Source organism: Micrasema longulum, unplaced genomic scaffold (genome assembly GCF_059751315.1).
Source record: "Micrasema longulum isolate JH-2025_06_02 unplaced genomic scaffold, ASM5975131v1 h1tg000611l, whole genome shotgun sequence".
NCBI lineage: Eukaryota > Metazoa > Arthropoda > Insecta > Trichoptera > Brachycentridae > Micrasema > Micrasema longulum.
The window spans coordinates 825479-851275 of NW_028277807.1; the positions used below are offsets into that span (position 1 = coordinate 825479).

General features: G+C 33.7%; 1 protein-coding gene across 2 annotated transcripts in view; it reads left to right on the forward strand.

The window, feature by feature from the left end:
• The window catches only part of Khc-73 (Kinesin heavy chain 73), a 187638-nt gene that overhangs the window by 150124 nt on the left and 11717 nt on the right, over positions 1 to 25797 (forward strand). Inside the window, exons 5-27 of one of the 2 annotated variants that reach the window (XM_088228830.1) lie at positions 6616 to 6863; positions 7159 to 7309; positions 7387 to 7566; positions 8369 to 8486; positions 8575 to 8723; positions 8811 to 9060; positions 9862 to 10005; positions 11147 to 11260; positions 11608 to 11831; positions 12500 to 12676; positions 12944 to 13111; positions 14897 to 15013; positions 16435 to 16675; positions 17441 to 17637; positions 18715 to 18875; positions 20127 to 20337; positions 20937 to 21042; positions 21122 to 21313; positions 21566 to 21710; positions 21813 to 21961; positions 23593 to 23738; positions 24565 to 24739; positions 25458 to 25472. In XM_088228830.1, coding sequence (XP_088084956.1) covers positions 6616 to 6863; positions 7159 to 7309; positions 7387 to 7566; positions 8369 to 8486; positions 8575 to 8723; positions 8811 to 9060; positions 9862 to 10005; positions 11147 to 11260; positions 11608 to 11831; positions 12500 to 12676; positions 12944 to 13111; positions 14897 to 15013; positions 16435 to 16675; positions 17441 to 17637; positions 18715 to 18875; positions 20127 to 20337; positions 20937 to 21042; positions 21122 to 21313; positions 21566 to 21710; positions 21813 to 21961; positions 23593 to 23738; positions 24565 to 24739; positions 25458 to 25472 — 3778 coding nt within the window. The remainder of the gene's footprint in view (positions 1 to 6615; positions 6864 to 7158; positions 7310 to 7386; positions 7567 to 8368; positions 8487 to 8574; positions 8724 to 8810; positions 9061 to 9861; positions 10006 to 11146; positions 11261 to 11607; positions 11832 to 12499; positions 12677 to 12943; positions 13112 to 14896; positions 15014 to 16434; positions 16676 to 17440; positions 17638 to 18714; positions 18876 to 20126; positions 20338 to 20936; positions 21043 to 21121; positions 21314 to 21565; positions 21711 to 21812; positions 21962 to 23592; positions 23739 to 24564; positions 24740 to 25457; positions 25473 to 25797) is intronic. The other variant, XM_088228831.1, reaches the window with a different exon arrangement.

Below are 25797 nucleotides of genomic sequence, written 5' to 3' on the forward strand. Positions count from 1 at the left end.
CTTACGCACAGTAAAAATTAGAGCATCAAATTGTACGGCAAAGTTTCTTGAAAATGTATGAAAAAAAAAAACTAAAATGTTTTAATAAAAACGAACTACTTTTAACGACGTCACTAAGTCATATGAATCAACCAGTGATAAGAGAGTTGTGAAAGATAAGTCTACGAACCAATCGGCAGAACTGACTGAGAAGAAGCGGAAGAGAACTTATGACGTCACACGCGGAGTAATTTCAGAAATACAAAACTTAAAAAAATCTTAGCGCTACTAATACGATACATAAAAAAAACAAATAAAAAAACCACTGAACATCCTCATTCTATAGATTTTGGTAGACGAGCTTTTATTTCTCTTAAAGCGTAGTTACTCTTACCCCAACTGTCCTCCCCATAGTCGCGGTTCCATATTTTATTACATAAATTTTGTCAACAAATATTTGTTTTCGCTAATCTAAGGAATACTTATATTTTATAGTATTTTTTACATACTTGTTTTGTGTTTTTCGTTTATCTTGCAATATATACAATATAATATGACACAATTAATTATGCGTAGTTTATTGTTTCTCTTCTCCACGTGTCATGTCGGGTACCCCCGATGTTGACGATCACTTGGGAGAAAGCTTCCCTATCCCGAGCAATGCGAAACAGCTCCTCCACAGTTCTAATCCTGGTCCATGCTCGGATGTTTAGAAGCAAGGAAAGCTGTTTTCTTCCGACCCCTCTACGTCCCTCGATCTTCCCCTTTATGACAAGCTGAAGTATGGAATATTTATCACCTCTCAACACATGGCCAAAATATGAAATCTTACGGAGCTTAACAGTGGTGAATAGTTCCCTATTAGTATTGGCTCTACGTAATACTTCATTGTTGGTTATCATATCGGGCCAAGATATTCTTAACATTCTACGGTGGATCCACATTTCAAATGCTTCAAGGCGATTTATAATATTAACTTTAGAGTCCACGCCTCTACACCGTACAGTAAGACAGACCAGACCATATATAACATTTGACCATTCGTTGTCTCAGCTTAAGGTTTATATTATCGTCACAAAGAAGATTTTATTGCTCAATAGCGACATTTTAAAGGTTATAAGACAACAAAAGACCAGTTTTAAACAATGTCCGCCTCCTAGTTAAATGGTCAGTGCTTTTGCCTACCGTGCAAAAAGTCTCGGGTTCGATTCCCGGCATGGTTGAGATGAAATATATATTTAAAATGGTGTTTTACTCTAGAATATTTCATATTCCTCGGACTGGCACCTGAAGCGTAAGACTGATCATATTGCACGACTTATGTCTAAATTATTAATATAAATTTTGCAATGTTGTTTTTAAAATTAGATGTTATTACAAATATGGAATAAAATTGACACGATTAATAATGTTTTTTTTTCTAGACTCAATTTGAAATTTCCACAAAGGGACGAACAGTCGACTAGGAAACAATAACACTAATTGAAACGGAAATAGTTTCTTGTTTGTCTTTATCATATCAAGATTACGTTAAAAATTTACACGATTTTGCTGACTTGTGCGATTTTCACCCGGAGCTCTATGCAATTATAGTCAAATGCGCTAAATACTAAATACTAAACTTTGTATATCGTGCGAGTGATCATTCATACTCGTGCAAATTCACTTGTCTAGACAATATTAACAACAAAGACAATTTAATTATTAATATTCAAAGAGAACATTTGGGAACATATGTTTTGGTTCGTAAATCGAGAATTTTCCATAGCCGCATTCGAACATCCAATCAACGGCAGTTAATTTCCGAAATGTTTGCTTTTGATCGTGAATCCTGATTTCCCGCGATGGAATAGTGAGAAAATCTTACTCGAACGCAATCAAATTCAATCCGTAGCTGCATTCGCGGGCCTGCAAATCAGTCAAGTAATTCATATAATTAAAAATCGATTTTCAACCGTTGAATAAAAGGTCGCGGGGGCAAAAGGTCACAGGTTTATATGATATCCATCGGGCTACTATAATACGATTCGTACGTTTCTTTTGAGGAACCGCCGCCTGATAGGTATAGCATGCCGGGGGTCACAAGTTCACGACTACCAATCGATCCTGGCTCAACGTTTTCTAGGTTGAAATACCTACTCCAAATTAAAGGCACGCAATTATAAGGCGTGCCGCGTGCCCAACGCTACGTACGTTACCAGTATATTATAGGGTCAGATGGGAAACAGGATAACAAACAAGATTTTTTTTATTTTAGAAAAACCTATATTTATTTAATAAACTATTTTCTTACAGTAAATCAATAGTTTATCCTTAAGCTTGAATTTGCTTAAAATAAATAATCGGAAACATACTTGTGAATAATGATATAAGTGATTTTTCTGAAGTCACTTGTTACAACAATATTTTGAGTTTGTCCAAATTTTTGTAGACAAGGACTGGATTCAACTCCCTGGGGAGCTGTATATATTAACATATTACAACAGAGATGAAGAACATTAAGAAAAGGTAATATAGAAGTCTAGGCATCTACAGGGCTTATGACCTGTCAATGGCTGGTTTAAGTGGCCACTTTATACACTGTGTAACATTCACCATTCTGCCTATATTTGAACATCTATATTCCTTCAATTCTTTCATCCGTTGATGTTTGTGAAGTTAAAGAGCTGAAACCTTTATTTTATGCAGGTAAGATTCATCTAATTGAATTATTTCACCTACATACTAGGCAACGCCTGAAAATGTTATTTTTTCAATTTCTATACTTCTTCATGGACCAGGTAATTTATCAACATCAACAAATTTATCAACATTTGTTGATGTTGATAAATTACCTGGTCCATGAAGAAGTATAGAAATTGAAAAAATAACATTTTCAGGCGTTGCCTAGTATGTAGGTGAAATAATTCAATTAGATGAATCTCACCTGCATAAATAAAGGTTTCAGCTCTTTAACTTCACAAACATCAACGGATGAAAGAATTGAAGGAATATAGATGTTCAAATATAGGCAGAATGGTGAATGTTACACAGTGTATAAAGTGGCCACTTAAACCAGCCATTGACAGGTCATAAGCCCTGTAGATGCCTAGACTTCTATATTACCTTTTCTTAAATGTTCTTCATCTCTGTTGTAATATGTCACTTGTTACACTCTACCCCAAATCTGGGGGGGGTATTAAAATGATTTGCTTTCAATTTAAAAAAAAAATGATTAAAATAACCGGCAAGCTTGTTCGATTTATTTATAGATTAATAAGGAAATACATTTACTCACCAACGCTTAACTATTTCAGAATAGCAACGAAATGACTTTTTTTAAATAACTAATTTACACCAACAAAAACAATATTTTGCAATTACTACAAAAATCATGATTACTGTTATCAAATTAGCTCCGTATTAAGATGGCCGATATTGAATTATCATTGGCTGTAGAAAAAATAATAGTGTTGCAATTAAATCAATTAAAAGAAATATAGTAAAATAAATTAAAACAACTTTGTTTTTAACCACTTATTTTTTATTTTTTCTACGGATCGAATGAATTTCATCCCATTTTATTGATAAAATTAAGCATAATATTGATAAAATAAAATAGTATATAATTAATTAGTTTAGTATACCTTGATAAATAAGCTTGTATAGGTTTGACATCGGTTAAAAACAAACTTGTTTTTATTTATTTTATACAAAGTTAACGCTTCAAATTCAAAGAAATAAAAATATGAAATAAATGTTTTTACTGTTCGCCATTCCCCACTTGACCCTACATATTTTTCTCTAGTATTTATGTTTATTCTCAAGATATAATTTATTTGTCAGTTTAATACTCGGGTCATAAAACATGACTTAGTCATAAAAATAATAGTACCCCTTTTAAATGTATGAAAAAACCCCTGTTTTGTTTTTCATTTTCTTACTTATTTATTATATCACATTTGATATGTTTTGTTAGTAATATCATATAAATATTTCATGCATTTACTTAATCGCTAAGTAGTCCATATTAAATAATGATATGTATGCTTTGTAATCGTGATAACTTGTTAATGTGATATCTATGTAACTAAAATATGTAACCGGCAAAAACATCCAGATTAAGTGAATGATTGCCATTTAAACAATAATAATAATAATAAAAAAAATAAATATTGTTAAGTTGTTTAGTAACCGCAGCGCCGTTTACAAATCATCAGGATTATTTAAAATAGTAGATATGTTAATCATAATTTAAAAAAAAACATTTATTGTAAAGTTGTTTAGTAACCGCCGCGCCGTTTACAAATCATCGGGATTATTTAAAATAGTAGATTTGTTAATAATAATTTTTAAAGCATGGAAAAAAATAGACATCATTCCTAAATATTAGTGGCTTCATATTCTGAGATATTTAATGTAATTTTTTTAATGTTCTGTTTTTATTTATACATTTATAATATGTATCTTATGTGCCTTTCGTTTTAATTTATTTCCTCAGTGTTCTTATAACTGACCGTAGTTATGCAGAAAGCAATTGAAAAAAAGGATATTGGTGCTATCCGGTTCAGGAAGGTCAATTCTATGTCCTGCTAAAAACAGCCAGACCGCTAACTCAGAAAAATGACTTAATATGGCCGGACCTATATTTTTTTCTTCTAACTTTGTATGCTGTATTCGCTTGTAATATTTCGTATAAATCTGTTTATAAAGCCTTTTAATAAATAGTGAAAATCCAATTTACACGACTTTATTTAAGTCAATATAATCTTATATCCAATATGTATGAAGTGATGTACAAGAGATGGCAGATGCTATTGCCGTAATAATAGTTGGAATCGGATTTGCTCTCAGCGTGGTGCCGGCTGACACCACATATATGTACCATGTCGATTTTAGAAATCTTGTTTTTATATTGAAAATTATTGCGATTTAAAACAGTTTCGCTTTTACGTATGTGTATCATTTACGTACATGAGAAAAGTTTGGTAAGTGTTTAATGAATGTTTAATAACTTTTTTTATTTAAAATTTAATATTAAACATTTATGCGTTTTGGCGGACTTATTGCTTAAAGTAATATCTTCCAGCCAGCCAAAAAAGTCTGGTGAAAAATGCGTAAAAAATTATACTTTAAAAAAATATACATATAAAATATATATATAAGATACACATATAAGATAAATATACATATAGGATAAATATACATATAAGATACGTATTTTCGAATTACAGTTGTTTTTTAGTGGGCAGATGGAGCTTGCGCATATTACTAATTTATTCATAAAAATACTTTTACTAACACATTATATAATGAGGAAATGAATACATAGAATGTAGGATCAGATGAGGAGTTTGAAAGGACACAGGAAGAGGAGAAATGCGGTTAGAGTTCTAAGGAAATATAGTAATGTGGTCAGGCGTTTCTTAAATGTGGCTAAAGAAGGTGATTTTTTTATGTGATGACATAGCTTACACTGCGTTTGGTGTTCAAATGCCGTGCCGTGGAAAGGGAATAATAAAATGATCGAATTATATATCTAGTAAAAGCATGCTTTCCCACAGGCAACGTCTGTTGATTTTCTAATTAAGTTTTTATGGCAATACTCTTTATTTATCTATCAAAGTTATTTCCTTTGTCTATGTTGAGATACCAGTCTCTTTAGATTAAATCCTAAAAGGGTTCAACTCCAATATTAGTTTACAAATATTAGGACATACTCAAAATAGTATTATTTATAGTTTAAACTATTCTGTGGTGTAAAAAATTGTAACTACTATAACAATAAAACAGTATCAAATTGTAAATGTTTTACCTGTTTAAATGCCAGACAATTCAACTGATCTGATTTTGGGATGCTTTTGGGAGTTAAAATACTGTCGATCTAGGTAAGATTTGCTAGAGGATATCATACAGAATCATAAGCGGAATAGTCTCTATTAATTTTAGACAGTTTGTTCAATCGGCGGTTAAATATATTCTAGATATTTACATGCAAATGTTCATGTTACACTGTACCATGCGCGATATATCTCACTTGTGGCACCTAAAAGGTTAAAAAGTAAAATACACTGAGGAAGAAATGAAAAGTTATTTCATCATAATTTTCTTATTCTCTTTTGATATTGAATAAAACGCTTCATTATTATAATGGATAACTTATATAGCACCGTTTTCGCAGTATAAAACCTCAAGGGCACTTCACAAAGTGATTCTAGGAATATTAATTTATTTTTCACTTAAAATTAATAATTTACGTAAAACAATTTATTTTGTTATCACATGCTACGGATTTATAAAAATGATTTCTAGAACTGGTGGGTTTTAAGTTTTTTCTGAAATATCACTTCTTTCTCAGAGGACTCCCTGCCAAAGGGCGCATTCCATGTTATTGGTTTACCGATCTCAGTATACAACTTTAAAACTAAATATAAGAAGCGATGTTATTTGTTGGGATGAGTTTATAATAAATTTATTTATTTTGAAAAAAAAAACTTTCAAATTAAAAGTTCTGCTGAATTGCGAGCGTTTAATTTTGACAGAGATAGTATTACCAATTGAAAGTTCTATCATGACAACAAAAACACCCATTATTATATAAGCCCACATAACTGCTCAGTACGTGACCATTTAAAAATGTTCCTTGGTTTTTCTCAGGATATCGATAACCTCATGGCAGAAGGCAACAAATCCCGCACAGTGGCCGCCACCAACATGAACAGCGAGTCCTCCCGCTCTCACGCCGTGTTCAGTGTTGTCCTGACGCAGACCCTTACGGACACCAGGTCTGGAGTCAGCGGGGAGAAGGTGTCTCGCATGTCCCTGGTGGACCTGGCTGGCTCCGAACGCGCTGTCAAGACAGGCGCCGTGGGGGACCGACTCAAAGAGGGCTCCAACATCAACAAGTAAGAGACTTATTCATTTGTTAAATTAGAGTTCTTTTTACACTAGTTAAGAACTCAATTATTCACTGCCTAACTAAAGCCTCACGTGTTAAAATATATACATTATTAATAAACGTATGTGTATGACATAAACAGCTCCTTCAATTATCTAGTTGACAATGTTATGTTTGAGCTCAACATATCCCCGGAGGACTGTTTGAGTTTCAAATGATCATCGTCATTGTTGCTTTCCTTGAATTTTCAGGCATCACATCCCTTTCAAACATGTTTAAAAAACAATATTCCAATATTCCAGATCTCTCACCACTCTTGGACTGGTAATATCAAAGCTCGCAGATCAGTCATCCGGTGGCAATAAAAACAGAGATAGATTTGTGCCCTACAGAGACTCGGTATTAACATGGCTCTTGAAGGATAATCTTGGTGGAAATAGTAAAACTGTAATGGTACGAGATTTGACATTCATTTATAACCAAATAGTTAAACTAATGTAATATTTTGCTAAAAATATATCTCTTTTCAGGTGGCGACGGTATCACCTTCTGCAGACAATTATGAAGAAACTTTATCTACTCTTCGGTACGCAGACAGAGCCAAGAGAATTGTTAATCACGCTGTTGTTAATGAAGATCCTAATGCCAGAATCATCAGAGAGCTCAGACAAGAAGTTGAAGCTCTTAAGGAGATGCTGAAACATGCCACTGTTAGTTGCCGCTATATCTACTGCCGATATTTATTATTGACCAATATTGCACCATCGTATTTAGTCAAGCACTTGCAACTAAAATAATTTTCTTGAATATAGATTGTTAATGAGAAACTTCAGCCCTACATTGGATACAATAAATGTTTTCTTGCTTGCGGTAAAAATTAGTGCCACAAATTGTACAGCAAATTTTCCTGAAAATGCACGGAAAAAAATATTTTAATAAAAACGAACTACTTTGAACGACGTCACTAGTTCATATGAATCAACTAATGATAAGAGAGTTATGGAAGGTTTCCGGTTTGCTTGCCGTCAATGGATCGATGGGCAGAACTGATCGAGAATAAGCAGAAGAGAACCTCTGATGTCACACGCGGAGTTATTTCAGAATTACAAAAATTTAAAAAAAATCGTAGCGATTTTTAATTTAATTTTTTTTTTTTTGTACCACAACAGGCCAGGAGGCCCAATTACAGTGGTGAATTACATTACAGAACAACCAGGCTTGAGAAAAATCACATTTTTAATTTTTGTGTTCTCACCGGGAATCGAACCCAGAACATTCCGTGCGTGAGTCAAGCATCTTGACCACTACACCACGGAGGCCAAATCATAGCGATATGTAAAAGTTAAATTATTTTTTTGTCTGGCCTGGTTTAATAGTCCATCAACAAATATTCTTTTTTTTTAAAAACCACTGAACTTCCTCATTGTGCATTGCCAAATACATTGTTATCTACCCCTTTAAAATTATTTTTGCTCTATTATTTTATTACTAACATATGTGGTTTCTCTTTAGGGCTCCCCTGTTGGAGATGAAGTCGCGCAAAGAGTGGATATTCATGAGAAATTAGCTCAAAGTGAGAATCTTATGAAAGAAATGTCACAAACTTGGGAAGAAAAACTCGTGAAAACAGGTGAATATTTTGTAATTTTTACCAACATTGCCAATTCTTCATGATAAATTTTGTGTCGAAAATGTGAGCTCAAATATTACATTTTCAGAGCGTATTCAAAGTGAGCGACAGCAAGCATTAGAAAAGATGGGAATAAGTGTTCAAGCCAGTGGAATCAAAGTGGAGAAAAATAAATACTACCTAGTAAATCTCAATGCTGATCCTTCATTGAACGAACTCCTTGTATACTATTTAAAGGTTACTATTGTTACATTTGTTTTCATTGACTTAATATTTTATTTTTTATCGTTGCACAAACATTTTTTAATTATGTTTTTTTTACAGGAACGAACACTGGTTGGTGGTAGGAATAATCCCAACACTGAAGCAGATATTCAACTGTCTGGTCTCGGCATCCAACCCGAGCATTGCCTGGTCTTGATGGAAGAAGGCGGACTGGTGATGGAACCCTTCCCCGGAGCAAGATGCTTTGTGAATGGATCTCCGGCTACTGAACGCACACCATTGGAACACGGAGACCGCATTCTGTGGGGGAACCACCACTTCTTCAGAGTTAACTGTCCCAAGCCTGTTTGTGAGTCTAATAATTATTCTCAAATAATGCTTTTTGCTTTATTGGTATTTCCTTCAATTTTTCTGTTTAAATAATTTATTTTTATTTATTTGACACTTTATATACATATACAATACATATAAGGGCGGGCATATTGCCTTAAGGCAATTTCTTCCTACCTACCCAAACCGTTCAGTTTGAGAAAATTATAAATACATGGACATATTGAATCTTACAATTTTATAGAATAATTTAAGAGAAAGATTAACAAAATAAAAAAATATATAAAAAAATTAACACCATTCTATGAAGAGAGGAGAGGGGATGGGAAGGAAAGAAGAAGGATAAAGGAACAATTTAAATATTGAGATAGGGACATTTCAATCTTGACTTAAATGTAAATAAAGAAGGGGCCGTCTCTAACATTAGTGGGTAGATTATTCCACAATAGAGCGGCTATAATATACATAGCTTAAAAAATATCTGTTGTTTGGATGCCTTCTATATTGGTAAATGTTTTTTTTGTCAATCTAAATAAGTTTATTTATAAACACATTAAAAAAATGTCTGGGAACAAATAGATATAATTTATGATCTGTCTTCTTTATTTCAACATTTACTAGACTTATTTAATGATTCTGAAAAAGCTTGGTAGTTTATTTAATTAGAGTAAGGAAATAAGGTTTTTTGTGTATCTAAAAGTAAAGAAGCTAAATATTGTTCTTGCTAAGCGCATTATGTTTTTTATTTATGATTTCAAAAACAGTTTAAAAGTGGTATTGACCCTTAGAATACTAATTGATTTTCTTGCTTTATTTTCAGCTGCGACTTCGGAACCACAGACACCAGCCCAGCAAATAGACTACAACTTTGCCAGAGATGAAATTATGTTGAACGAATTGAGCAATGATCCCATCCAAACTGCAATATCCAGGTTGGAAAAACAGCACGAAGAAGATAAACAAGGTTTGGGAAATTTTTCATTACCCCTCTATTAGTTATTATTTAGTTCTTGCTCGATTCTAAATTATGATTTGTGGGTGTATCTTTTTTCATTTCAAATTAAAATCGAAATAACTTAATTTTAATCCTGTGTAATGCGTTACTCGCTTAATAACATACACGACATATTTGAAAATTTATGTTGAGAATGTTCACCCCTTTAGATGTATCAACTTACATATTATGTAATTATTTAGAAGGCTTCTTCATTAATCCAATTACATTTTGTAATACTTCACATTCTTATTACGACTCTTCCTTAGTAAGCAACTCTTAATTATTCAAATTCTTAGATTTTCGTTCCTATTTGGATGTAAATAGCATTTTTTTTTGCTGTAGTTTAGAATAAGATTGCAGTGTTCATCAACTAGATTATTTGAATGTTATCTTATATCATGGTGATGAAGACAGTGAAAGTACTTTCTCCACATACCCGAAAAAACATTTTAAAGATCGCGGGTCTTCGTATCAGTTTCATTCATACAAAAAAGCAATATTTTGTTGCCAATAAACAAGTTACTCCTTTAAAATTTTCAAGTTTTTATCGCAATTTTAATTTAATTTATCTCTACTACTTACTGACTCATTGTAAGTTCGGCAAATAATATGGATGGCTTTGTCGGATATTGTCATTTTTTCTCATGACCATATTGCAATCACGAATGTTAGCAAAATAGTGTTTACTTGTATCAAATTTATTTACAAAAGTCTGTCCATTACAGCATTTTTATAAATTTAATAACATCCGCCGTTTTTCTGTCTGGGTAGGCAGAGAGGATAGAACGTCAAATCAAATTACATTATTATTATCATTATTTTTAAATTTATGAAATCCAATGCCCTTCACACAAGTCACCAAAAGATAAATTCTATAATAATGCATCTAGCACCGCTTATTTGAAGAATTGTTAATAGGTACTAAGTTTGACAATTTTGACACCGAGGGTTAGAAAGGCAACATTACTTCCCTTTGATGATGATTTAAGACAGTATAATTTGAACCAGAATGTAAACAAGATGTGTAAATGGCCAATTCTAAAATAGCTTCACCAATATTTTATGTAATTAGCTGAAGAATTTAAAATACAAATGTTTATATTTTCAGTTGCTTTGGAAAAACAACGTCAGGAATACGAGAGGCAATTCCAACAATTAAGGAACATTCTATCACCATCTACACCATACCCCCCCTACACACCATACGATCCATTGCGACTTGGTATGTATTCATGTAATTTCGTCGATGCAAAATTACACAATAATATGTTTTTAAATGTTAATAACACATAAATTTGTACCAATATAAACGCCTTAAATATTTTGTTATTCGTAATGTTATTGTGGTAAAATAAATAAATTTGAATTTGAAAATTAATATATGTGTTATAAAAGTTGCTCTTTTAGGAAAAATGTATGCACATCGCGTAACTACTAATGACTGATAAATAATGTGATTTGGTCAAACTGTGTTGAAACTGACCTTTTGCATGTCTCAATTAAAAATATTATGTCTCCCCGGTCATTTTTGAAAGTCTTAAAAATAATACCGACAATCTATTTTCACAGGTAAAATAACGCCCTGTACTCCAACCACACAAATGCGGGTAGAAAAATGGGCAGCGGAAAGGGACGAGACCTTCAAACGCTCTCTAGGACAACTCAAGGCCGATATTCTCAAGGCCAACACCTTGGTACAAGAAGCCAATGTCCTCGCCGAGGAGATGGCCAGGAACACCAAGTTCAGTGTCACCCTTCAGATACCTCCGGCTAACCTGAGTCCCAATAGAAAAGTGAGTAACGTTGAACCAACACTTGTATAAGTATAAACGGAATATAAAATGTTAAATCAATCAAATAAGTATGTTCTTGAAATCAATTGTTAATATGCATTTACACAATTTGTCACTATTAACTTTTTTACTAAGATCCTGATTTTTGCCAGCTGTATTTGCACACGGCGATCTTTTTTATTAAAATAGTTCTATAGCATCTCTACTATGCGTTGTCCTCATAAAATGTGGGATTTATGAGTGCTTTAAAATGTCTGCATCTGGGCGCATAAATAATACAGTTCCATGTGTGAAATATAACCAAAATCCTGAACGAGTGCTTTCGACTCGGTGGCTACTCTCAGGTATAAATCCCGAATAAGGAAATCAAGTGGAGATGAGTCCGCCTCGTAGTGTAGTGGTTGGTGCGTTTTCACCCTGGGAAGGTCAACATGAAATATTGATAAAAAAAGTGCTACTACACTTCAATATTTCATGTCCCTGGACTGACAGCCCAAGCGTATGGCTGATCACCTTTCCTTCATGTACCAGATGATCGATATAAGCTGCATTTAGTGTGCCAATGCAGTGCCCTATACAGGGCTTGTTGATGATTACTTTTTTATTGACAAACCCTTTATATTATTCCTGTAATTTTTATTGAAATCTATAGTCTTTTTTTTCTTTAGCGCGGAGCCTTTGTATCAGAACCGGCCATATTGGTAAAGCGCATGGGACACGGAGGACAAGTTTGGTCGATGGAAAAGTTGGAAAACAAGCTTGTCGATATGAGAGAGATGTATCAAGAGTTCAGACTGCAGAGTGAAAACCAAGCTGCGGGCAATGTTGTTGCAACTCCCGAATTAGTAAGTATTAGTAACTTATTTTTTCCGGGTTCCGGGTGTATACCTATGCAACTTTACCTTGTGTTATTAGTATTATTCCGCTCATTATGGTTACATCTATCCCCTACGGATCTAATGTTTAACCTCCCAATCTAGCACAATTTGACTCCTATTTTTGCACACATATTTATTTGGAAATATTTCCATAGTTTTGTATTTATTGAAAGATCACAACTTTTTGTTGTTGTTAAATTATTTAAAAAAAAATTGTCTTTTTCTTTTTTTTAGGATGACTTGCCAGCCAATAAAGTTTTGGATCCCTTCTATGAGTCACAGGAAAATCATAATTTGATCGGAGTAGCCAACATATTTCTGGAGTCACTTTTCCATGATGTTAAACTTGACTACCATACGCCGATTATCAGTCAGCAAGGGGAAGTTGCAGGAAGATTACAGGTAAATATTATTTCAATTTATTTTAAACAGTTTTATTGTATAAACTAATTAGTAAAAGACATGTATATTTAATATTATTAAATTTCAAACATGAGTTCATTGGGCAATTTTTTTTGAATTATTAAATTCTTTATTATTATTTTTTTTAAATTTAAATTATTTGGTTGTAAATATTTTCTGGAATACTTGAATACCATATTGACATCCTTGATCAGATGACAAAGGTGTCCGAATCCCTTTCAACATTCAAATCTGGTTTAAATAAATTGGCTTGTGCGAATGGGAATGTTGAGGAAGAAGTAATTTCATATTTTTCGCTTTATTTCAATGCTTTATAAAAAGTGTTACAATCATTCAATTTAAGTCAAATATGCCCTGTTCTGTTCGATAACTTGTTGCCAATGAGAATCCAACTTCATAATGCTCCTTTCGTAGAAGCCCTTGTCCCTATTGGCAAAAATCTCGGACAACCAATTTTCACAGGCCTCTAATGAGGCCAAATTTGTACCCCAAGTGCATTGGCCATAGACAGGAACAGGTGGTAGTCACTTGGTGCCAGGTCCGGATTATAGGGTGAATGCATAAGAAATTTCCATCCGAGCTCCCGGAGCTTCTGGCGCGTCATCAAAGATGTGTGCGGCCTGGCGTTGTCCTGATGAAACACGATTCCTCTCCTATTCACCAATGCTGGCCGCTTCTGTTGGATCGCAAGCTTCAAACAGTCAAGTTGTTCACAGTAGAGGGCAGAATTGAGCGTTTAGCCATAAGGGAGCAGCCCATAGTAGCGTATTCCTTGCCAATCCCACCAAACACACAGCAACACCTTCCTGGCCGTCAGTCCTGGCCTAATTACGGTCTAGGCCGCTTCGTTGGCTTTCGACCACGATCTCTGTCGCTCGACATTTTCGTAAGTGACCCACTTTTCTTCATCAGTCACTATACGCTTCAGAATTGGGTCGATTTTGTTGCGATTCAGCAGCGATTCGCAGATGGAAATTCAGTCCATGAGGTTTTTTGTGTCAGCTTGTGTGGCACTTGGGTGCCACACAAGCTGACACAATGTTTGGACATCGAACTTTTTTTAAATTCAGCCTTCTGCAAATGGTTCAAAACTGTTTTATGATCGATATTCAGCTATAGTTAACGACTGAACCGACCAAGCGCATTGCAGTCAAAAAGGCGTTTGTAGTATACACTCACACCTTTACAACGCCGTATCGTATGATTCAATGTGACTAATAATGAACGAGATATACTTAGTTGAAAAAAAGGGCGCAAAATACGAAATTACTTTTTCCCCAGCCTTATATATAAACATGGTAATATACGATATGTATAAACTGAATATATGTAGTTCGCAACGATTGTGTCCGTATTCCGTATCACCACACGGTATGCGTAGTTAGTAGATAGGTTAAGTATAGGTAAATTATTTTAAGTTGAGGCCACGCATACATAGTCATTCGCTCTATTTATAAACATTTCCAAAGTGCACAAGTGTGTGTTTATTGAACACGTAGGCCCACCCAAATTTTACCCTGCCGTGTGGATTTGGACGGTACGTGTAAATTGGGCCTACATTTTTAATGAACACACACTTGTACCCTTCGGAAACGTACACAGATATAACTAATACAAGCACATCAAGTATGTTTGTGTGGCCACAACTTAAAATAATCTACCTATACCCACCTCTACTCAGTACTCAATTAATGCGTGTATAATGTAATAAAAAAAAATAAAAAAATGAATACAAAAATGTATCAATTGTATGTATTCTTCTAGGTGGAGTTATCTCGAATCGCCGGTTCATTTCCTCAAGACCGAATATGTGAAGCAGCTTCTGATAGTTCTAGAGATTCTCGGTATGATGATGATCCACCGGATTCTTCTGCACAACAGGTAAACTAAATAAGCCTACATTTCTCAAAAAAGCTACTTTGTAAATGTACATACTTATTATTATTTATCTGATACCAACAACACTACAACTTACCTAAGTGACTTACATGTGTTTTTATCTGGTTTATTTATGCCCATCAGGCGAATATGGTTGGTACCTTATAAAAATTGAAGGTATTATTCTTAGAGGTAGGGGTCAGTGCTATTCAAGCTCCTGACGTCACTGCGACCTGTGAAGATCTATTGTGACGGGATGGAAAGTAATAACATATTCACATAACGGACATACACATGTAAATTTACTAAAAAATATGTTTAAAGAGAATATAGAATAGTTTTTGTCCAATATTACATTCCATTGTTGGAAATATTTTTTAAATTCATCTCCGGGATGCTTGAAACCTTGAAAAGATGAATGAATGTAGAGGAAGCGAGGTCTGTATGCAAAGGCAGAGTGATATGACGTTCTATCCTCTCTGCCTACAATGCCTACATTATGGTTTGTTTGATTTTTTTTATGGTTGACAGTGTCTTTGTTATTTTTTTTCTTCACCTCAGCAACTTCGGCAAAACGCTATCCTTTTCCCTCTCTTAACATTAGAGTAAAAAAAAATAAGTTGCAAATGGCTAGATCGGGTGAAAGGGGGTTATATCTTTTTTGGTCAAAAATTAGCCCATAGAGAGGGCTGTGTGAGAGCAAATTTGGCAGCTACCTTTCTCATCCCTAAATCTTCACTTAAAAATTGCTGCAATGAACTTCAAGTCACTCCACATAGCTCCACAACTTATTTGATGGTCTGGCGTTGGTCTTCCAGGATGATTTGGCCAATTTTTGCCACATTTTTGTTGGTTCGGGCCATTTCTGGATGTCCAGAGCGGGGTTGATTATCAATTGACATTTCACGTCTTTTAAAACGGAAATACCACTCAAATACTTAAGTTTTGATCAAAACATTATGTTTTTAGACCATTGTTAATATTTAAAGATTTTCTGTGCTAGTTTTCCTGAGCAGGATGCAAAACTTCACAGCCCCGGGCTCGATCATTCATTGAAAAAAACCTCAAAAAAACAACAGTCATAAAAAAAATCACACTAGCCAAATGGAACCTTTTCCAGTGACAACACTTGGCATACTGACTGAGAAAAGGTAGCTTAACACGATTCTACTGGCAAAGCATGCTAAAAAAAAAACTCCATCTACGACAACATTAGTCCGGTTGCTTTTGGGTACCCCATCGTATATCTTCTTTTATTATGTGCTGAACATATCCATAATATCACTAGTCAAAAATAGTATCTGAGAACCATGTAGAATGGATGAAATATAAAGGTTTGCTGCAAACTAATTCCAGATTCACGGTTTTTCTGCTATCATTTACCTGATGAACCTTTTATTTGAGAGCGATATTTCTCATTTCAGGTTATCTGTCGTGTAGTTATCAAGCAAGCGTCCAGCCTTCCGCCGTCCCTGTCCCACTTTGTGTTCTGCCAGTACTCTTTCTGGGGTGGCTCTGACCCTATTGTGGTGCCACCCCTGGTGAACGCTGACGCTCCCCCTGTGCCCACCTCCCCGCGACATGCCCAGCACCAGACCTTCAAGTTTGACGATCAGCGTGACTTCACAGTTCCCATCACAGAGGAATTCCTAGAACATTGCTCTGGTGAGTACACTCTGCATTTCGTGCAATGTTCAGGCATGTGATCCCCCTTCCAGCTGATAGGTGAAATAACCAGGCGGCATGTGACTCTATGGTCAGTTACATGATATTATGTAGATATTTTTTTGTCTATCAGCTTGCAATACTATCTTAGTCAGAACAGGCCTTAAATAATTTAAGTTCTAATGCATTCTGTGGAAGCAATAACAAAATATTTCATTTTTATTTTATAATTATACAAAAAAAAATTTCTTGAAGATAGTAATTTTTCTAATAATAATAATAATAATTATGGATAACTTATATAGCGCCATTTTCACAATATAATACCTCAAGGGCGCTTTACACAGTGATTATATAAAGATATAAATTTAATTTTAACTTTAACTTTTTAATTTAAGAAAAATAATGTACTTTTTCATACTATGTTTAATTACCTAATAATCTAATACCATGTTTAATTGGCGTGAAAACATTCACAAACGAGTTCATTAAAATTCCTTTATCTTTTGTTTGTTTGTGAATAATTGGACCTTATAGATGTGGGTGAGATTCTTCCCAATTATTGTCTAAAAGAAATAACTGAAAATGTTTCCATAATAGGTTAATGTTATCTTAATAAAATCTCTTGAGAGTTAAACCTAGTACTTGTTTGCAGAGTTTTTTGCGTATTCAAATACTACTGAGTTATTTTCTTTTATGTCATAAAGGGATTTTGGGTGCTGGATGACATTATGAAATTTCTAAAATCGTATTTTTTTTTAACAGAGGGTGCCCTATCAATAGAGGTGTGGGGTCACCGTTCTGCCGGCTTTAGTCGCCTGCGTCCTGGTTGGGAGGTAGAGCAGCGTCAGCTGGCTAAGGCACGCGGGCTCGCTGACCGCTGGGCGGAATTAACTCGCAAGATCCAGCTCTGGGTGCAAATACAAGAACTCAATGATCAGGGAGAGTACGCTCCGGTAGAGGTACGGTTCACTAAAAATCAGTAATCTCAAAAATTTTATTCCCACAATAATTAAGGAACTATAAGTATTACGAACTCTCCAAACTGGCTATTTTCTGCTATATTTTATATGTCTAACTTTTTATAGACACGTCCAAGAACTAACTGGACACTTTTCATGTTTTCCATAGCTTAATACACTTGGATTCAAAAATATTTTTCTAAATGTATGTTAAACTTTTATTGAATTTAAGCATTTAAGGGATTTGAATTAGAAGATTTTGTTGAGGCGTTTAAAGCATTTAAAAAAATTGGTTTGTTAATTTACTGTATATTTATTTGTTACTTGGCAAAATTAGTAGTTCACAATGGAGTCCTGGTGCTGACCCTGATGTATGGGAGCAAAGTATGGACTTGTAAAAACAGGGATGAAAGTAGGCTGAATGCTGTTGAAATGCGATCTCTCAGGCAAATGTGTGGTAGAACTATGTATGACAGATGCAAAGAGGTCGAGATCCGTACATTATGTAAGGCTGAGATAAGCATTATCGACAAATTTAAGAAAGAAGCTCTGCGTTGATTTGGACATGTAGAAAGAACAGCTAGAAAGATTTACAATGGGATGGATGCAGAAATAGAGGAAGATCGAGAAAGATATGGCATCAAATCCAACAAATACTTGAGGATGGACATGTCAAAAGTTGGAATAATCGGTGAGCATTCATGAGAAGATGTATGAATGTAGAAGAAGCGATATATGTATGCAAAAACAGAGTGATATGGCATCCTATCCTCTCTGCCTACGAAACGGCTAGATGGTTTGTTGTTTTTGTTGTTGTTGTAATAATAAAATACACGTCATAATGGTTTTGAGATAACATCTAATCTCCCGTTCTCATTCATTAAGTTTTATTATTTGGTTAGTTTCTCTCGAGAATGACAATACCTACACATGTTCAAAACAAAATCAAAAACCCAATTTTTGCTTTATTTTTGATTGAATGCATTAAATTATAACTGATAATGGTTGTTGTAGAGTTCTTTTCATGTATAATTAGTAATTATATCCCACTGTCATCTAATTTATCAATATTTACAGGTTATCCAAAAACCTGACATGGCGACGGGTGGGGTGTACCAGCTGCGCCAGGGTCAGCAGAGGAGACTCTCGGTGAGGGTTCGGCCAGTACACAACTCTGGTACACTTCCCATTATATGCCAACACATTGTCAGTGTGGAGGTCGGTAGTGTGAGTGCCAGGTGAGTTAAAACTACATTTTAATTGCGTATGTGTATATCAAGACTGGACGAAAGAAACATACTTGGTCAATAATAGTTTTTTTTCTCTTTCTTTCACTCTTCTTATTGACTAATCATGTTTCTTCCGCCTGATCCAAAACTTTTTGTCCACTTTGTTGATGACTGTTAATGTTTATAAAGTTTTTTGGTTGACATAACAGTGCGTACAGTTAAAATTTACAAATTGGCATATTTTACTAAAATTCGTGAACAAACTGACTAAGCATGTTTCTTCCCTCCAGTCTTCATATGTATTGCATATGTTTGTATGCTTATGCATGTGTAATTTTGCACATACGGCGTGCTGTCACGGAAAACTGATTAAATCAGCATACCCACTCACAGGCAATGCCTATGTGGGATTTTTTTTCTTATCATTTTGTCTTATTATTATGAAAGCCAATGTACTTATAAGAAAAAAAAGTAAGTATAAAAAATAAATGTTTTTGTAGCTCTAATCTTAACTTAATCTTCCATTTTATTTTTATATGTTTTTTGGCTAGAATCTTTTACTTATAAAATTAAAAATCAGCGAATGTTCAAAAATTAAATGTATATAGTAGCTAATTATTTAAAACAACAGTTAGAGGTGATTTTCATCTGTAATATGTAATATTGAAATTCAAATTTCTTGGCTTGCATTACATAACCACGTTATATACCGTCCATACTACGAATATAATATATAAGGCATAAAGATACTAGAGATTCATAAACAGAATTAGAAATTGATGAATTGAAAATGGGGAAGTTCAGTGGTTTAAAAAAATATATATTTGTTAATAAACTATCAATCTAAGTCAAATTTTTTTTAAGCATTTTTATATTATCAATGCTATGATTTTTTTGAAGTTTTGTAATCTTAAAATTACTCCGCTCGTGATGTCACAAGTTCTCGTTGGTGAGTTCTGCTGATTAGTGGGTTGGCTACCCGGGAACCGGAAATTATCACAATACAATTTCTCGCAGCACATATTCAGATATTCATTTTATAAAAAATGTATAAACATAGTAAATAATTTGAATATTTTGATATTTTCAAATGTATGTATATACTGCGATTAAAAAATAAATGTATCTATGTAATAACGCTTCTGGTATTTTTGTAAATAGGAACCAAACAACATCTCAAGATTTCATGTACATGACTTCAAATATGCTTGCTTTTCATTAATTGTAAATATTCTTAAATCCCTATAAATTTGTTTTCAGATCTCGTCTCCAAAAACCTTTGGACTCATACCAAGAAGAAGATTTGGCAGTATTGAGAGAGAAGTGGAGTGATGCACTTACGAGGCGTCGTCAGTACTTAGACTCCCAGATCCAGCGCATCATCAACAAGACAGACAAATCTGAGAGGGACATAGAACGAGAACAGTCTCTCGTGGATCAGTGGGTGTCTCTCACTGAGGAGAGGAATGCTGTGAGTTTACAAATATAAATCATTAACAGCTTTTCCTTAGCTACCCTTAGCAATGTAAGGTTGTCTTATTCATAATTATCTTTTATAGAATATTTTCTATGCTAGGAATATGTATCTGAACCTCTATAAAATTAAAAAAAAACAATTGTATTTTGTAAATCTTATATGCAAATAACCAAATAAAAAATTGATCGATTTTTAGCAAATATTGTTTTTAATTGTACTATTTTTCAAGAAAAAAATTAGCATCTTGTGTACAAATATATGCATGTTGTAATAAAGTGGCCGCAAAATTATGTTTCAATGTGTCAATTGTTGGATTTTTAGCATCCAATCATGACCTGACTAATTCTATAAGATTATTTAGTTGAGAATATTCGCGGATATACAATTTCTGTTCAATATTTAGTTTAAATTAACCCTACTTATTGAAATAATACATTTTCAAATAATTAAGTAAATTCGTAATTGAAAAGTATTTTTATGTCAAGTTATTTTTGTAATTATTTTTCGTAAATGATGACCAATGAAAGATACTATCATCTTTTAAAAAATTGATTGCATTTTCAGTAGTAATAATGACCTAATTTATTTTGCAGGTAATGGTTCCAAATCCTGGCAGTCCCATACCCGGGGCTCCTGCAGCATGGAATCCACCCGCAGGAATGGAACAACACATCCCAGTTCTCTTTTTAGATTTAAATGGTATGTCAAAAGATCCTCCTACGCAAATATTATACATTTTCGCCAACGACAAGATGATATTTTAATTGTAATTGTTTAGCGGATGACATGTCAACACACCCGAGTGGAGAGGACGTGACCGTAGCAGGGCTGAATTCCATCCTCCCTAAGGAACATGGGAACAGGTTTTACGAGCTGCAGATTGTACAACACCAAGAAAAGGATATTTGTGCTATTGCTAGTTGGGATTCCTCCATACATGACAGTCTATACCTCAACAGAGTCACTGAAGGTAAGCAAAGATTTTAAAATGTTGGTCTAATGTAATTAAGTGGTTTTCTTACATATCCAAATGCATATGTTTGCAGTTGTAATTTTCCTTTACCCACTAACACATTAATTAAAAAAGGCCTTTATATTTTATTAATCATATTTTTTACACAACCATCCATTTTAGGTGCACTTAAATATATTTATATCAGGAAAATCACTTTTCAGATTTTTCAATCCTCATTGTAAGTAAATACGATTTTGAATTTTTTAGCCAATGAACGGGTTTATTTGATTTTAAAAACTACTGTACGGCTTTCACATCCAGCTCCGATGGATCTCGTACTAAGGAAACGGCTAGGCCTCAATATATACAAAAAGCAAAGCTTGACAGATCGAATTAGAAAACGCATCGTAAGGTAAATTATCATCTTGAAACAATTAATTTTCAAATGACGTAATTTTACATTAATCTGGTAAATAAATAGTTTTTGGTGTGATGTTAAAATGTCTTTTTCCAGAACTGATACACTGACCCAGTCTGGAGTTACGTACGAGGTTGTATCGAATATTCCCAAAGCCTCGGAAGAATTGGAGGACCGGGAAAGTCTAGCCCAGATAGCAGCCAGTGGAGAGGAATCCAGTACAGTTGATGGGGAAACTTATATAGGTTTGACAAACATGATCTTCCCCTTGAATTTATAGCATGGTTAGCAGCACATGGTTGTTTCAAAATGCTGTGGTACCTTGAATATTTTAAAACAAAACAACATGTATAGATTTCTTAGAGTAATAACACGCCACTGGCTAATAGAGTCACCCATACGGAGAAAAAACATTCTATGATTATTAACCGTGAAGTTAGATACAGTTTACATCAATACAACATACCTTAGGTACTCTGATCGAGAATTGGAAGCGTAAACCGAAAACGTCCGTTCCACATTTGTTGTTAAACTAAAAACCAAACCAAAAATTTGGAACGCTTTTATTCTATGCCATAGAGCTAAAGGGTTTCTTTACTGGAGATAGATACACATATATATTAGTATAGTTTTGTAAATCTAATCTTCTTTCCACTGTTTATTTATGTATTACATATCCTTATGCTCTAAAACAATATTCAGTACTATTTAAACTATAAAGCACACTACTATGTATTACAAGTTACTTAAATTCTAAATAAAATTATTTTCTGGAAAAAATATGAATTAGTTTTCTGTAAGAATTACAGTAAAACTCTTAATATCCGGATTAATGAGTGGCAGACATTATTGGGATTTCTGCAAATCCCGATAATCGGACTACGCATTAAATTAAGAGAATGTTTTGAAAGAAAATGCAAAATTTACTCTTCAAACCACTTTTTTTATTGCTTTTGAAATACAGCGAATTGGAATCACATTGAGAACTTAAACATCTTCATCCGAAACCTAACTGAATTTCGACACTATTGAAACTATAAAGCATACTACTATGTGTAACAAGTGACTTAAATTCTAAACAAAATACTTCTAGTTTTGGCTAAAATCAAAACTTATTTAAATACGTAAGTTAAAGGTCAGTTCAAAACACCCAAAATTAGGCATTTTTATTGTTAAACATTTAGAATAAGTGTTAAATAAAATACACAATGAAATAATCTTTTTGGTTCATTGTTACATGTAATTACAATAATTGCTAATACATGTAATTTCATGTAACAGTTCTTCAATGTACACTATAGGAATTTCAACTTATTAACTATAAAAGAATCACACAAATATAAATATAAAAGATCTTAGAACTACTAACTATAGTCAACAAATCACCATATCAGTCTAGTTTTTATTTTTTAGTAAGACAATGGCAGTACAATAACTAATTATTTGAATGGCAATCCAATATTTCTAATTATGCTAATTTTCCACCCGAGGTACAGCCGAACGTAATCCGACTGCAGGTTTGGGCTAAGCCAAAGTTTTGTCAATTTTTGGCCGAAACCAAAACTGCCGAAATTCATTTTACTGGCCGAAACAGAAACTTCAGTCGGTCACTATAAACATAGTCAGCAAAATTAATTAACCCGCCTGTGCCCTTTTTTATTTATTGTAACATCTCCTTTATTTCTCATTTCCTGATAACGATCCGGATATTTGGCAATACCGATGACTGGAGTTCGGATAAACAGACTGTAATGTAAAAATAAATCTGATTTGTTAAAATTTATTTATCTTCTATGGAATAAGGAATACTTTGAAGTATCTTTTAATAATAAATGACTATTTTTCTTCATGCATTTGATTGATTTCTCTTTAATAGAAAAGTATACCCGTGGAGTTAGTGCAGTGGAGAGCATATTGACTCTGGATAGACTTCGACAGAGTGTTGCTGTGAAGGAGTTACAACAGGCCCAAGGACAAACTATTGCCATGAGGAAGACGGCTTCCGTGCCCAATTTCTCGCAGGTAAAAACAAAAACACCGTGCCTGAAAATTATAAGCTCGCTTACCCCGGAAAATAAATCTGCGTTTCCACAAAAAATGGTTCAAATTGTTTTTTTTAAATTGGCTAATTACGCTTTCTTTTTTTAAAAAAGGCATTATTTTTTTGTTTACTTCTCTTCTGCAGTATATTGAATATTTCTATTTATATCGATACATTATAATATAGTACCAATATAATAATGCATGACAATTGTTTGACATGCAGGCTTTGGATACAGCTAGTAAAACGGGTGGTGTAAGTACTGGAGTATAAAATTACATCCATATACTTTTTATTTTGAGTTTTGATTTTGTTTTGAGTTTCTTGGTGATAAATTTAGGCATGTTGGTCAATTTTTCTAAAATATTGTCATGGTTTAATATCAGTATGTGAAGAATGTTTGTAGTTTTCTCCATATATGTACGTAGTAAAGCATAATAATATAATAGAAAATATAAAGATCTATAAATCATCCTTTTCTTATTTTGTTTATAAATTGTGTTCTTAAGTACATGCATATAAATTAATATAACTTAATGTCTCAAATTTGACTAAATAAATGGAAATTCATGCATGATTAAATTTTTCCAATATTGGTTTTTGAAGTAGAACTCTTTATACATAACTTATTTCATCTTCACGAAATTTCAGTTTGGATTAAAATGTTATATTTATTTAATTCTCTTATTCTTTACGTGTATGTAGTGTACGAATACTGTTGATAAATTAATTAACATGAATTTCAAAGCATCTTGATGTAACTGCTTATTATCGTAATCATTTCATAAAGTTTTTTGATTATTTCAGATCATGCGTTTGGATGCCTCTTTGGAATCTCTTATCGGTTTGGGTCGGTCAGAAAGTGTAACCGATCTGAATAACGAATTGCTTTCCTCCAGTGTTCGTTCCGCCGGCCTCAGGGGAAGGCATTCCTTTGGCGGGGAAGGAGATGCGGCTGCTCCTTCTAAACCTTTCGGTCTCGGTAAGTCGCAAACTTAATCCTAAGCTTAATCCCTTTTTTAAAAAACTTTTCTCGAATGCCTCAAGTTCAACTCGAAGAAGGCAAACTGAGTGTTTCATTTCATTGTTAAATTCAACAAAATATCACAAGAGTGATTTGTTCAGTTGCCTTCTTTGATAATTGTTAATACATTTAATCGTGTGTTTTTCTTCTTTATGAAAGCTTGGTTTTTATTAATTACATTTGGATTGTGATTAGCGGGTGGTAGACTTGAGGGAAGATACATTTCCTAGGAGGAGGAAGGGGTTGCGCTTACCATTCAGCGATCATACCCAGTTTCCATCGAGCTATCACGCTTGCAGTCTTAATGGTTTTCTCAAAGTTTTCCAATTGTATGTCTTGTCAGCGCTTCAAGCTTTCCGTAGATTTACTTTTCCACTTGTCAGCGAGTTGGTGGTTTTTGTAATATTGTTTTCACATTATTTTCTATGGTTGTCTTTGGTCCCAGGTAACCCCCGCTCCATAGCCACTCCCTTCTTTAGTTCCACATTTTGCAGCTGCATATATTTTATTTTGAGAGACTGCACTCCATCACTCGAACACTTAAATCTAATTGTTATTTTCAACTATTATCGCCAATCTTCAAAAAGATATTACAAAAACAATTATCAAAAATATTATCGAATAGAATCCGCTTTGACTAATTTGTGTTTTAATATTTTATTTGTGCAACCTTCAGGCTCCATTCTCTCAGGTAAAACAATGGAGATCTAAAGACATAGCTCTGCATTATTACGCCAATATGAAGATCCTTAGTAAATAATATCATTCATGTTGATAGTATGTTTGTGGTGGCAATGTAAGCTCTTTATTTATACAGGCAGATAAGCGAACATTCAATATCTCTGCCTAATATCACAGGTAGTAATTATTTGGACAATACATAATACATATGTTGAATTTATACATTTGCACATTAAAAAGCAAACTGTTACTTACCATAATATTGATAGTATACCATTTGACAGCAAATGACATATTTTAAAAATATAATGTATTTTTTATTATGAAATTTTAAA